This window comes from Rana temporaria, chromosome 1 (assembly GCF_905171775.1).
Source record: "Rana temporaria chromosome 1, aRanTem1.1, whole genome shotgun sequence".
Lineage (NCBI taxonomy): Eukaryota > Metazoa > Chordata > Amphibia > Anura > Ranidae > Rana > Rana temporaria.
The window spans coordinates 293558882-293574519 of record NC_053489.1 but is presented as its reverse complement, the minus strand read 5'-3'; the positions used below and the strand labels follow the sequence as shown (position 1 = coordinate 293574519).

The following is a 15638-nucleotide window of genomic DNA, read 5'->3' as shown; positions in this document are numbered from 1 at the left end:
CCAGATAGGAATTGTTTTTTATGCACAGCATATTTTCTTCACTGCACATTTATTTTGCATTTTTTTCACTTTGGACATTTGTTTGAGCACTTTATGGAAATAACACAGACTTTAATTGTTTGATTTATTCATCCAGGTATATTTACAATTTAGTTTTTTAGCGCCCCCTACCCTCACTCATCGCACATTATCTTCAGGTTCCTGAATTTTTTGGGGAGCAGCTTTATTTTATTTATCACTTTGATTAGCATCAATTTAAGAATTTACATTTATTATATATTTGACCCTCACGGTCTTTTTATACTTTGGTTCTGTGGCGCAAGATTGTACATACCCATTTTTTTGTTTATAGCCCACAAAATAAAAACCACAGAGTGATCAAATACCACCAAAAGAAAGCTCTACTTGTGGAGGGGGGGGGGGGGGAGGAAGAGATCAATTTTTTTGGGGGTACAGTGTTGCATGACCCCCCGCAATTGTCAGTTAAAATAACGCAGTGCCGTAATTCGAAAAAATGGCCTGGTCATTAATCCTTCCGGGCTGAAATGGTTAAAAAGTATACTGGAACATCACTGTTTAAAAGAAGAGCAATAAATTCAATTGTCACAGGCCAAAAAGTCACATACCCCACATAAAGAACAAAATCAAAGCTCAAATAAATCTATAGATGGAGAATATATACACTCACCCCTTTAACCAGTCCTCGCCCGCCGGTCGTCATATGACGTCCTGGACTTTGAGCGGGGATATCTGAATGATGCCTGCACCCAAAGGCATCATTCAGATATCGTCTTTTAGAGCCGGCGATTCTCTACACCATAAGAACGATCATAGCTGCTGTTGCACCACTTGATCATTCTTACGGGAGGCGAGAGGGGATGTGTCATCCCCACCCTCCGGTGCTTCTAACGACTCACTGCTGTGATCGCGAGTCAGTGAGCGGATTCGCCGGCCCCGGATGTTGACCATAGAGATTTCCGGCAGACCAGATGGTCGGAGTCTCTATGATCGACGCCACCTCGGCTGGGAAGCCAGGATCTTTTTTTTTTTTTTTTTTTTTTTTTTTTAATGATTTCAGGCTTCCCAGCCGAGGTGAGAAGTGGGGTCTTATTGACCCCATATCTCACTGTAAAGAGGACCTGTCATGCTTATTCCTATTACAAGGGATGTTTACATCCCTTGTAATAGAAATAAAAGTGATCACATTTTTTAAGAAGTGTCAAACAAAAACTAAAATGTTTTTTTTTAAAGCGCCCCTGTCCCCGTGTACTCACACGCAGAAGAATACGCAAGTCCCACCCACATAGGAAAACGGTGTTAAAACCATACATGCAAGGTATCGCCGTGAACGTTAGAGCGAGAGCAATAATTTTGGGCCTAGACCTCCTTTACAACTAAAAACATGTTACCAGTAAAAAAAATTAAAGCGTCGCCTATGGAGATTTTTAAGTACTGAAGTTTGGCGCCATTCCACGAGCGTGTGCAATTTTGAAAAGCGACAAGTTAGGTATCTATTTACTCGGCGTAACTTCATCTTTCACAATATGCAAAAACATTGGGCCAACTTAAAACTTTACCGTTTTGTTGTTTTTTTAAGCGCAAAACTGTTTTTTCCCAAAAAAAATAAAAATAAAAAAAAACTTTAAAAAAATTGCTGCGCAAATACCGTAAGATAAAAATTTGCAACAACCGCCAATGTATTCTCTAGGGTCTTTGCCAAAAAATAATAAAAAAATAATAATGTTTGGGGGGTTCTTTTTTCTAGCGGAAAAAAAAAAAAATTACGATTTTTACATGTAGGGGAAAAAAAAAGTCAGAATTGGCCTGGGTGGCAAAAAAAAATAAATAAAAAAATTTGAAGGAACAATTTGAAAACACATCAAATCTCAATGGGGAAAAATCTCATGCTGGATATCTATACTTCTATGGATTGGGTAATGTGTTATGAACGAAAAGATTCCACATCATTTGATGGACGTGTCAGGGCATGCGCCTAATGAGAAGACAGATGGTGGCCTGGGGTATTTCCTCACAGATCTGGACCAGAGCATCACTGAGCTCCTGAACAGACTGTGGTGCAACCTGGTGGCATCAGATGGAGTGAAACAATGTCCCAAGGGTGTTCTATTGGATTTAGGTCAGGCGAGTGTGGGGGCCATTTAATGGTATCAATACCTTCATCTTCCAGAAACTGTCTGCATACTCTCGCCACAAGAGGCTGGACATTGTCGTGCACCAGGACCCACTGCACCCGCGTAGGGTCCGACAATGGGACCAAGGATTTCATCCCGATGCCTAATGGCAGTCAGGGTGCCATTGTCTAGCCTGGAGGTCTGTGCATCATTCCATGGATATGCCTTACCAAACCATTAGTGGCCCATCACCAAACTGGTCTTGCTCAACGATGTTACAGGCCGCATAACATTCTCCACGGCTTCTCAAGATCTTTTCATGTCTGTCACATGCTCAGGGTGAACCTGCTCTCATCTGTTGGGAGCATAGGGTGCCAGTGGCAGACGTGCCAATTCTGGTGTTCAATGGCAAATGCCAATCAAGCTCCACGATGCTGATCAGCGAGCACAGGGGCCACTAGAGAATGTCGGGCCTTCAGGCCACCCTCATGAAGTTGGTTTCTGATTGTTTGGTCCGACATTTACACCAGTGGCCTGCTTTAGGTCATTTTGTAGGGCTCTGGCAGGGCTCATCCTGTTCCTCCTTGCACAAAGGAGCAGATACCGATCCTGCTGGTGGGTCAAGGACAGTCTACGGCCCTGTCTAGCTCTCCTAGAGTAACTTACCCATCTCCTGGAATCTCCTCCATGTTCTTAAGACGGTGCTGGGAGACATAGCAAACCTTCTGGCAATGGCACATATTGATGTGCCATCCTGGAGGAGTTGGACAGCCCATTTAACCTCTATAGAGTCCAGGTATTGCCTTGTGCTACCAGTAGTGACACTGACCCTAGCCAAATGCAAAACTAGTGAAAAAAAAAAAGTCAGAAAAGATCGAGTAGGGCAAAAAAAAAAAAAAAAATGTCAGTGACCTCCACCTGTAAAATCATTCCCGTTTTGGAGGTTGTCTCATTGTTGCCAATCTAATGCACATTGTGGGTTCATATGGTGTCAAGCGTGTGTGGCGGCAACCAGGTGAGGAGTACAAAGACAAGTGTGTCTTGCCTACAGTCAAGTATGGTGGTGGGAGTGTCATGGTCTGGAGCTGCATAAGTGCTGCTGGCACTGGGGAGCTACAGTTCATTGAGGGAGCCATAAATGTCAACATGTACTGTAGGGGTGCAACGGATCAAAAAACTCACGGATCGGATCATTTTCGGATCAGCAAAAAAAATAAAAAAAGTCAGTTTTTATCGGTCCAAAAAAAAAAAAATTTATATATATATATATATATATATATATATATATATATATATATATATATATATATATATATATATATATATATATATATATATATATATATATATATATATATATATATATATATATATATATATATATATATATATATATATATATATATATATATATATATATATATATATATATATATATATATATATATATACACACACACACACACACACACACATATATATATATATATATATACATATTATAGTTATTGTCAGAACTGGGGGGGAAATAACATGCAGTAGTAAATAATCTTGTTAAAAGTACAATCTTGATGTTTTTACAGCAAGTCCTGTCCAAACAGCCTCACTTGCTTTAATCCACCTCTGTTAATTGCTACTGTGCTCTTCCCCCCCCCTCCTCTCACACCAGTGCTTCACTGACATTCCCTGTCCAAGTCTGCTTGTCAGAGCCCAGTGCACAGCGTGACATGCCTCCCCGGGGAGGCGTGTCACGCTGGGCTCTGGCAAGCAGACTGGGTGGAGCAAGATGGCCGCCGCTCCGGAGCTAGGCCGAAGCCGGGGACTTTCCTAGGCCTAGGCTCCGGAGCGCTCCGCGGATCGCGGGGTGTGCCGATCCGAACAGGGTGACCCGTTCGGATCACGGATCGGTGACGATCCGTTGCACCCCTAATGTACTGTGACATACTGAAGCAGAGCATGATACCCTCCCTTCTACGAGTGGGCCGCAGGGCAGTATTCCAACATAACGACCCCAAACACACCTCCAAGACGACCACTGCCTTGCTAAAGAAGCCAAGTGTAAAGGTAATCGACTGGCCAAGCATATCTCCAGACCTAAACCCTATTGAGCATCTGTAGGGTATCCTCAAACAGAAGGTAGAAGAGTGCAATGTCTCCAACATCCACCAGCTCTGTGATGTCATCAAGGAGGAGTGGAAGAGCAATCCAGTGACAACCTGTGAAGCTCTGGTGAACTTCATGCCCAAGAGGGTTAAGGCAGTGCTGGAAAATAATTGTGGCCACAAAATATTGACACTTAGGGGTGTACTCACTTTTGTTGCCAGCAGTTTAGACATTAATGACTGTGTTGCATTATTTTGAGGGTACGGCAAATTTACACTGTTATAAAAACTGTACATTGTAGCAATGTAGCAATCTTCAGTGTTGTCACATGAAAAGATAAAATATTTACAAACATGTGAGCGGTGTACTCACTTTTGTGAGATACTATAAATATCTTACATAGAAATGAAATGTTTGAGAGTCATGCCCAAAATAAGAGGTAAATAGAAGTTTCTTGCATGAAGATTATCATGCCCAACATGTTTTGAGACTTGCTCTGAGGAAATCCAACGGACCTTCATAATAAAAGATGGAGAAGTAAGAGATACCTACACCCACAAATATTTTATCCATTTGCCTGCCATCCTCTCACTTTTTTGTGTCCTCTACATGCCTTCGTTCTGCCCCTTGTCTCCAAATGAAATGTATATTTACACAGAAGCAGAGGACCTACAGTTCTGATTTGAGCTATATGAAATTAATAATCAATGCCCGACTACATTCATATGTATAGAATACAACAGTTGTGGAGGCGCTGCCACAATAAACACTAACCTGAAGACCTGGGTTTGTCAAGACAGGTATCCAGTAATTATCTTGTGAGTGATTACTGAACATCTGCTATTAACCATGGCTGTGCGCTGACAAGCTTTTGATCGCTTCAAATGGGTTTTGCATTCCTATACAAGTCTATGGGGGATGCAAAACCTGCATGTTAAAGTCTTACTTCAGGTTAAAAATAGTTTGTTTCAACCAAGATGGTCCAATTACCATTAAGAGATGCAGCGGTTTGTTGTGCTGTATAAACTGTATGTACCCTTAGCTACATACAGAGCTGTGTTTCCAGCATCAGGATGGGAACTCTCCATCCCGCTCCAGGGACCAAATCAAGTCGGGCTGAGCGCTGCTCAGCCATTCACAGGGAGCTTTGTATTTTCATAATACAAAGCTTTCTGGATTGGCGGAGGAGGGGAGACAGCTTGGTCCAAACAAACTAAACTTCTCTAAAACCTGGAGTCAGGTGTTTAATGCAGGGCTCGACAAAATCCGGGCGCCAGGTCGCAATTGCGGCAAGAAATTGTGACCTGGCGTCTGGCGCCCGCCAGTGATTAAGGCCCCGGATTTGCGGCCTACAAGGCCGCGGCCTCAATTACCGGCCGTCACGCGATCAAGCGCGCACGGAGGCACAGGATCCTGCATCTCCGTGCGCCCCGTGGCAGGCCCCCGACGGCCGGTAATTGAGGCCGCGGCTTTGCGATGTCCCAAGCTTCCTTCTGTGACCTGGCGCTATCTGGTGGTGGCCGTTGGCATTACAAGTAAAACAACAGTTCTAATGTGTAATTTTTCACTGTTTTTACTGCCATCTCCTTCCCTCTAATTAGAACCCCGAAACATTATATATATTTTTTATTTTAACACCCTAGAGAATAAAATGGCGATCGTCGCAATACTTTCTGTCATGCCGTATTTGCGCAGCGGTCTTACAAGTGCACTTTTTTGGGGGGAAAAAACACTTTTTTTTAATTAAAAAATAAGACAGCAGTAAAGATATCCCAATTTTTTTTTTAAATTGTTAAAGATAATGTTACGCCGAGTAAATTGATACCCAACATGTCACGCTTCAAAATTGCATCTGCTCGTGGAATGCCGACAAACTTTTACCCTTTAAAATCTCCATAGGCGACGTTTAAAAAATTCTACAGGTTGCATGTTTTGAGTTACAGAGGAGGTCTATCGCGGCAATACCTCACATGTGTGGTTTGAATACCGTTTACATATGCAGGCGCTACTCATGTATGTGTTCGCTTCTGCGCGCGAGCTCGTCAGGACAGGGGCGCGTTTTCTGGCTCCTAACTTTTTTAGCTGGCTCCTAGATTCCAAGCAAAATTTGTGAAACCCTGGTTTAATGCACCAGTCATTGAGCTCTCAGTGATCCCAGAGGCACCTCAAACCAACGCTATTGAGACTAGCCCTTGGCAAGATAACTCTGTTAGGTTAGAACTTGAAGATGTTTGCAGAAAAGACATGGTATAAACACTCATATCGGCATCAGTTCATGTCCTGTGCAGGCACTCCTAGCATTAGGTAGACCATGCATTACGCAATTTTCTTCCCTTCCAACATGAGTGGAAAGAATCTTGATTCCCCCATCAACACAGTTGATCCCGCCTACAGCACTATTGTATTCTGACAGCAGGGAGTGTGGGAAGTCTTCCCTGCCAGCAGAACACAATTAGTGTTGCCGGCTATAACCAGAGGCACTTATTTGGGAAAAACCCACCAGACTGGTTCCACATAAGTCGATCGACTTGAGTGGGTGCCCATACCAATTTGGCCAGTCCCTGCTTAACCGGCTGAATTTTGACCCATGTATGGCCGATGTGTTTGACCTGGGAAACCCTCCTGAAGTTACAGATTTCTCCTCTCCCAAGGTAAACCACTGAGATAGTCATTTTCCATTTCTAGCCACTGACCATCTTTATTTCACCACCCTGTAAGGAAACCAACACCAAGAAAGGAAGAACCTGAACTGTAACCTGCTGCTGAAAGGTTTACATTGTTATAAGCCTGCAAAGGCCACTTTCATCCATCAGAAAAATTGATGAAATAGCCAACATACACACAGAAAGAAGACCTCCTAATGAGCAACATTGGCACCAGCAAAATTAGGCTTCAGGATACAAATAAAAAATATTCCTTTAAAGAGGACAAGGCCTTTCTGATGGAACTACTATGGGAAACAACAGGAGTATATCACTAGCTAAAATAGCAGTCTATTTCAGCATTGTCCAATTTAAAGTACGTTATTGCATTTATCATGTATGCTGTGGAGAACCCAGCAGAAGATACAGTGAGAAATAAAACATGTCATAATTACCTGCTGCGTGTAAAAGTTTTCCTCCTCTTCTTGGGTCCCCTGCCGGCACTTCTGGCTGTCCCCCCCTGCCGATAGGCCCCCCAGCAAGCCCCTTATGTGCTCGCTCTCAAATCCCACTGTGTGTCTCTACAAGACACACAAAGCAGGGCACAGCCCTGCCCCCCTTCCTGGTTGTGACAGAGCAGCAAAACAATGGGGCAGCAGAGAGCCAGGGCTCATGTATCTGCGGTTTTCTGGTCATGCATTCAAAGTCAAGAATTTATAAAGCTTGTCTGGGCTATCGGAAAAAAAGGGGGCAGAGAGCTGAGGTTACACTCTGCAGAGCTCAGTGAGGAGAGCTCTCAGAGCCGATTGGTGAGAAGAGACACACCCCCCTTCACACAGCACACAGGAACAGAGCTGAGGCTGTCTATTAGCTGGAGATCCCTCCTCTGTCACTTTTTCTCTCTTGGTGTCAGGAAAACTTGTCAGAAGTGACTCATGTCGATAGAGAAAAGGAGCAGCAGACAGAAATGACAATTGGTGCTCTGAATTGAGACAAGTACACACTATAGAGGGATGTGCTTTGTTCATATGTCATGTCTAATGTTTACAACCACTTTGAGGTAGTGGTGGGCAAACTGCAGGCCTCCAGTTGTTGAGGAACATTTCACATGAGGCATTGCAGGACCGACGGTTGCAAGCATGACTCCCAGAGGCACGATGGGACTTGTAGTTCTGCAACAAGTGGAGGACTGCAGTTTGTTCTCCCCTGCTTTAAAGTGTTTGTAAAGGTTAGTAGCCCTGATCCTCCATTTCTCGGGTCACCTGTCGGCACTGCTGGCCCGTCTGCCCTGCCCCTATAGGAAGTGTAGGGGCACTTGTGCGTGCTCTCTCGCAAGCTGCCTGTGTGTGTCTGACACACGCGCACGCAGCGTGGCTCGGCGGCCGACACCCACTCCATCCTCTATGGCTGTGACCAACAACGGGAGCCAATGGCTCCCACTGCCATGTCTCAGCCAATGAGGAGGGAGAGCTGCTGCTCTTGTGCACATCACTGGATTGGGCAAATAATTGGGGGGACTGTGGGGAGCAGCACACTGAAGTTTTTCTTTTATCTTCAGCCTTTACAACCACTTGATACTAAAGTTTTTTTTTGGTTAGAAATAACAAACATGTCTATATTTACCTGCTCTGTGTAGTTATTTTGCACAGAGCAGCCTAGATCCTCCTCCTCTTGGGTCCCTCTTCTGCTCTCCTCCCTCCCCCCCCAGCAAGCAGCTTTCTTTGTCCATTTAGAGACGGAGCTGTGGCCTGGCCCCCTCACTCTTTTCATTGGTGCATCAACTTTGACTGACAGCAGCAGGAGCCAATGGCGCTTCGCTGCTGTCTCAGCCAATAAGGAAGGAGAGTCCCGGCCAGCCAAGTCTCTCGTGCAACATTGCTGGATCAAGATGGGGCTCAGGTAAGTATGGGGGGTGCTTTGTGAATGTCTTGGCGGGAAGGGAGCCGAACTTCCAAAAGGACTTTGCTGCAGCAAAGTCCCCCAGAAGTGGGAGAGGGTACCTATCAAAAACCGATATCCGCTCCCCCCAAAAGGTGCCAAATGTGGCAGCAGAGGGGAGGCGGCAAACTTTAATGCACATTATATTATATAATTTAAAAAAAAAAGTTTCTTCCCTTACAACCACTTTAAGGGCTCACTTGTGTGCCAGCCATTGCTTCCCTCTGAAAAAAGATCCATGGTGGATTGCTTTTTAGAGGTGTTTGGCAGATGAGGTGGTGATAGATCACCTTCCCACCGCTCGTTATAACCCTGAAAATATCAACCCACTGCAGTTGCCGTGAGGCCCCTTGCACTTGAATGGGCCACGTTGACAATGGTGTCGCCCGTTGATCGCAACATGTTGTTTAATATTTTCTGTGGCCACAAAGCACCATGGCATGCATGGGATACCATATGGAGGGCCTTTTAGGATAGCAAGACAGCAGCTCTAGCACTGTCCTCTGGTCGCCCTGATTGTAAATGGCATGATGTAGCTGACAGAGCTGTGTAAATGTGAGGTATGGATGGCCATGTCTTTCATGATGCAAGTATGAAGGTGGCACTGGGGCAGCCCATACCTTCTCCCACAATGGCAGCCATACACCAGCTAGTGACACTTAGAGATCCCCATGCTGTAATGTAGGACAGTCCAGAGAGAAGAGATGGGAAGCCGCCAGACATTTTGCAGCGCACATGAAAAGAAGCACAAGGCTCGGTAATCATCGTCCTTACCCCTAAGCCCGGGACTCTCATCCTTCTCCCGGATCCTCTGGATCTTCACCGGCCTCCCGCTCAGGGTGGACAGCAGCAGGCGCTGCCGGAAGAAATTGCAGCCCTCGAAGCGAATGCAGTGCCCCTGGCTCGCCATGCCGCCCTCACACAACCTCCGCCCGGATAGACTGCCAGAGAGCACACAGCCAGCACACGTGGTTTGGAACGGGAAGTCGTATGGAACGCTCAAAGCCTCGGGTCAGGGGTCATGTGAACAGGGTGGATGAAAACACTGCAAACACACACGCCTTTTTTTTCTTCTTAAACAAACTTTATTAACAACCTTGGAAATTGGAGAAAAGGACTGATTCACTGACTAGGCTACGGCTGGTTCTGAGAAGAGTCTCGGGCTGTAAAGATTTTTAGCTAGATTCAGAGAGAGTTACGCCGGCCAGATACGCTTAAATTAGGCTAAGATACGAGCGCCGTAAGTCTTATCTTAGGGTGCATATTTACGCTGGCCGCTAGGTGGCGCTTCCGTTGTTTTCCGCGTCAAATATGCAAATGAGCAAGATACGCCGATTCACGAACGTACGTACGCCCGTCGCAATTAGTTACGCCGTTTACGGAAGACATACGCCGGCGTAAAGATAAAGCTGGTCTCTAGGTGGCGCAGCCCATGCAAAGTATGGACGTCGGAACAAGCGTATCTTTTTAAATATATATATATATATATATATCGTATATATCATAGGATTTTTTTTTATTTTTTTAAATATACATTATGATTTTATATAGACTCCATGTTTGGTCTATATAGTCCAACTTCCACCCCCTTTTTTTTTCCTATTTTGAACAAAAAACATGTATACATATTAGGGTTGTCCCGATACTGAGCATTTGGGCGAGTACTTGTACTCGCGCAAATGCTCCCGATGCCAGATCCGATACCTGTAAGGGGGGGAAAGAGAGGCGGCATGCAGCAGGAAGTCCGTGGGCGGAGTCAGCGGGTAGTCAGTGGGCAGAGTCAGCGAGCAGGTAAGCTGGCGGGGGGAAAGGGGGCAGCTGCATCATCCATTGGTGACCAGAGCCGTCGCATTCGGTAACTGAAGTGACGCTCGGTGTTGCCACTGTACAGTCAGTGGTTTAACCAATCCTGAGTCCCGACACCCATCTTGGTACACCCTGCACTCGGCCACATTAAGCCAGCAGCGGACATCTTGTTACACCCAGCCTATATAGTTCGGGCTGGGTGTAACAAGATGTCCGCTGCTGCTTTTATGTGGCCAAGTGCAGGATGTAGCAAGATGGGCGTCGTAGGCAGCATAGAAAAAAAGTTTAGGTTCCTTTCATGTCATTTATTTCAGTGCCTGCCCATAAGTGCCAGCCATCTGTCAGTGCCGATCCATCAGAACCAGCTATCCGTCAGTGCCTATCCATCAGTGCCACTGCCAGCCATCAGTGCGTGCCATCTATCATTACCTTCTTTCAGTGCGTGCCACCTATCAGTGCCAGCCATCAGTGCGTGCCACCTATCAGTGGCATCTTTCAGTGCGTGCCACCTATCAGTGCCATCTTTTAGCGCCAGTCAATCCCTGCGTGCCACCTATCAGTGCATGCCACCTATCAATGCCATCTTTTAGTGCGTGCCACCTATCAGTGCCATCTTTCAGTGCCAGCCATCAGTGGGTGCCACCTATCAATGCATGCCACCTATCAGTGCCATCTTTCATTGCATGCCACCTATCAGTGCCATCTTTTAGTGCGTGCCACCTATCAGTGCCATCTTTCAGTGACAGCCATCAGTGCGTGCCACCTATCAGTGCCATCTTTTAGTGCGTGCCATCTTTGAGTGCTTGCTATCTTTCAGTGCCAGCCATCAGTGCGTGCCACTCATCAGTTCTGCATAATCAGTGCCACCCATCAGCAGCGCCCATCCATCAGTGCCACTGCCAGCCATCAGTCAGTGCCACCTTTTAGTGCCCATCAGCCAGTGCCATCTATCAGTGCGTCACATGACATTAAAAAAAAGTATTGGTAATCGGTATCGGTGAGTACCTGAAAAAAGTATCGGTACTTGTACCCGGTCTTAAAAAAGTGATATCGGGACAACCCTAATACATATGTATGCATTCACATGTATACCCAGCCATTCGCACCAAGATCTGAACGAAATAACATTACAACAGATAGCTTCTCCCATATGCGATCCTGGTCACTTGCACTGGGCTGCATTCTGGCACTGAAAAATGGGACTTGCCACTAATTAAAAAAAAAATAATAATTTTTATGTTACAATGTGGTGATCATTTACATACATTGTCTTCTTTGTATATGGTTCCTGATCACACAAAACCATACTTTTTTCATTATATATATCTTTATTTTATTACAATTTTAAGAGACCATCATAGTGGCTCTTGTTTACCTTCTAAGTAAAATATTTAATTTTTGATTCCCAACTGTGTGTTTCCTGCCATTCTGTTCTTCTGGCTGGGTAATAAGTTCTGTCAGGCATGCCTGTGCCACCTGCTGGCCTTTAGTGAGAATGCAGCTACAGTGTCAGCAGGCATCAGGTCCTGTATTAAGCACATAAACACTCTCCCTATAAAAAATCTCACTTTTCTTTGGTTGAAAAAACACAAGAAGTAGTTGTCAGGGGCCATGGACAATAACATTTCTGATTCTGGAATATCCAGTAGCTTTAAAGTCTAAGATTAGTCAAACTTTTTTTATTTTATTTTATTTAATTTGGCACAAGGGACATTACCAATGAGCAGTGTCCATTAAGCTAATATCTGCTGCTTTAGTTGAAATTTACCTACTCTTGCTGTTACTAGTACTGTTCCTTGTGCTTGTAGGCAGGTATAATCTGCTGTCTCCACTGCAGGTGATGCTCAACCGCAGCGGCAATGCAGGTGAAGAAGAAGTCGTGGGGAACAGGGTTCCTCTATGGTTTCATGAGTCACTGGGGCAACAATCTGATTGTATGCTTGTTGCCTATGTGACTCTGGTGGCCATATTAGGTGTGGCCAGGGCTGGACTGGGACAAAAATTTGTCCCTGGACTTCATCCACTTTGACAGGTCTCTCCCATGGTGGCCGGACAACTCCCGCACCCCCCCCCCCCGTCCACCCAAACCCCCTCTCCCCCTTCACTAGCCACTAGCTGTTCTACTTTATTAGATATTGGTACTCTTATAGGCAGTACCAGTGGGGAAGCTAGACATTATTTCACCCGGGGCAAAGAATCAGTTTGGTGCCCCCCCCCCCTTATGGGACAAGATTAGGCAGAGGTGAGAAACTCCCAGGCCATAGCTGTTGAGTCAGCTATCTGTCCCCTTCCCCCATGCTTCTCTGTTGCCCCCAGGTAAGCGCTGCGGGAAGGGAGAGACATAGGAGTGAAGGGGGGCAGCGGTCCGCTGTCACTGAAGCCGGCCCACTGAGCCATCGGCCCACCGGGAAACTCCCTGTAGTCCCAATGGCCAGTCCATCCCTGGGTGTGGCTAAGTCTATTTAAGACCCTGGCCCCTTGGTTTGGCACACTTTATATGAGTGAGAAGTGTAGGGAAAGGTACCCCTTCTATTGGGGACAGTGATAGGGAAAGGTTCCTGACGAGGAGGGAAAGCGTAGGGTGGCATCTCTCTGGATATGAAAAGTTAACTCTGGAAGCTCCCCCTCCCGCTTTCCGCTCTGTGTACTAGTTTAAGGTAGGAGAGTGGTGGGGGAGAAAGAGGACATGGCTGTGAGGGGGTTTGTGAAGGGGCAGGGGACATGGACAGACTGTATATACACACACACACAATACAACATTTAAACGGGCAGGGGACATGGCTGTGGGAGGGGGGTAATGTGAAGGGGGGCAAAGGACGTGGCTGTTGGGAGATGATGTGAAAGAGGGCAGAGGACACCGTTGTGGAGGGATAACTGTGACGTGAATTGGGGGACTGTGATATAAAAGGGGGGATTGTGATATGCAGAAGGAACTGAGGACACTGATGTAAAGAGGGGATTTTGATATAAGAGGAGGGGGGCTGTAATGTGAAGGATCTCACAAATATGGGATTTAGACCTTAGCTGGAAGACAAGTTTACTGATCGAACCTCCATGAATTTTAATAAATTTTCCCCTACCTCTTGGGAGTGAGCAACAAAGAGTGTGTTCCTTTCTTTTATAAAACCTGATCTTCCCTTTTAGATTGTAAGCTCTAACGAGCAGGGCCCTCTGATTCCGCCTGTATTGAACTGTATTGTAACAGTACTGTTTGTCCTAACGTTGTAAAGTGCTACGCAAACTGTTGGCACTATATAAATCCTGTATAGTAATACTGTACATACAGTGCAGAATGAACTTAGCCACCCTCTAATAGGAAGTCAGATCACAAAAGCACAAAAAACATATGTTATAGCACAGCTGTTTTTAAGGTGCCTCTTCTAGCCAAGGGGGACAATTAGAAACGTTTGATTCAATTGTGCAGCTGTTCACACTCACATGTAGGTGTAGGAACAAATGCCGCAGGTATGCAAGGTAATAGTGAGTAGAATGGAATTGCTCAACTTCTAGTATAACATCATTACACATTATATCGTGACCACTTAGCTAATCCCATCAGGACATGGTAGCTCATGGCACAGCCAGCAGCATCCTAAATATGAGCATTTGTCCAGGTCCAGGGATATTCAGTTGTTGAGCAGAGATACCGCAACGGGAGGCACTTCCGGCGATAGATCGCCACAGATTTCGCAGCGATATACAGTACGCCATGTCTGGCCCCTCCTCTGTCCCCCCCGCTGTCTTCTGGGAGACACACAGGTCCCAGAAGACATCAGGGACCAGTGAGGACACGCAGCGTGACTCATGCATGCGCAGTAGGGATCCAGGCTGTGAAGCTGTAAGGCTTCACTTCCTGATTCGCTTACTGAAGATGCCGGTGCCTGCACCCGGGAGCTGAGGGACAGATTGGGTGAGGACATTGTGGGAGGACAGGTAAGTGTCCAGACAGGTAAGTGTCCTGGAGCAAATACCTGGATTAAATAGGTATCTGCTCCCCCTTGAAAGGTGCCAAATGTGACACCAGAGGGCAGGGGGAACCGGAAGTAAAAATTTTGGGTGAAACTCCGCTTTAATACAAATGCACTGCCAAAAGATGGCCATGCATGGCTCAGTTGTTTTCACTTAGTCAGTGGCCTTAAAAAAAAAAAAATGAACTGATTCCCTCTTCCACACATTGGCCCAGATTCAGCTAGAATTTGCCCCTTTTTTACGGAGGCACAGAGCAGCGTTTTTGCCCTGCGCCCCCGCAAATTATCTGCGCTGCGCGCGATTCACGGAGCAGTAGCTCCGTAAATTGCGCGTGCGGTCTTTAAAATTGCCCTGCGTAAGGGTGCCTAATGTAAATGATCCCGTAGGGGGCGGGAATCATTTAAATTAGGCGCGCCGAGCGTAGAGCGCATGCTCCGTCGGGAAACTTTCCCGACGTGCATTGCGGCAAATGACGTCGCAAGGACGTCATTTGCTTCAAAGTGAACGTGAATGGCGTCCAGCGCCATTCACGAATCACTTACGCAAACTACGTGAAATTCAAATTTCACGACGCGGGAACGGCGTGTATACTTTAGCATTGGCTGCCCCTACTATTAGAAGGGGCAGCCTTACGGTAAAGACGCCGTACGGAAACTCCGTAACTTGCGTACGCAGGGCCCGCGCAACATTGTGAATCAGTGTTAGTATGCAATTTGCATACTATACACTGAGCACAATGGGAGCGCCCCCTAGCGGTCATCGCAAGAATGCAGCCTAAAATCTGCGTGGCATAAGAGCCTTATGCCACGCAGATTTTAGGCTGCAGTCGGCGTTACGATGTTCCTGAATCAGGAGCATTCGTAACGCCGGAGCAAGTCAGCAATTGCGCTGCGTAACCTATGGTTACACAGGCGCAATTGCTTCTTGAATCTGGGCCATTGAAAGTAGATGGTGAAATCCTCCCCACTGTGTCATTGTATTCGGACAGTGGGGAGACTCCTCTGCTGTCAGAATGCACAGATCAGCGCTGCAGCCACTTATCAAGCAT

At 46.0% G+C, this 15638-nt stretch overlaps 1 protein-coding gene across 3 annotated transcripts in view; it reads right to left on the bottom strand.

Annotated features, from left to right (window-relative positions):
* RCL1 (RNA terminal phosphate cyclase like 1) overlaps positions 1-9834 on the bottom strand; it is a 53838-nt gene extending 44004 nt beyond the window's left edge. For 2 of the 3 annotated variants that reach the window (XM_040357437.1, XM_040357426.1), the window contains exon 1: positions 9590-9833. In XM_040357437.1, the coding sequence (XP_040213371.1) occupies positions 9590-9725 (136 nt within the window). In that variant the 5' untranslated portion in view covers positions 9726-9833. Of the gene's footprint in view, positions 1-9589 lie in introns of all 3 variants that reach the window. The other variant, XM_040357446.1, reaches the window with a different exon arrangement.
* Positions 9835-15638: the final 5804 nt, after the last annotated feature.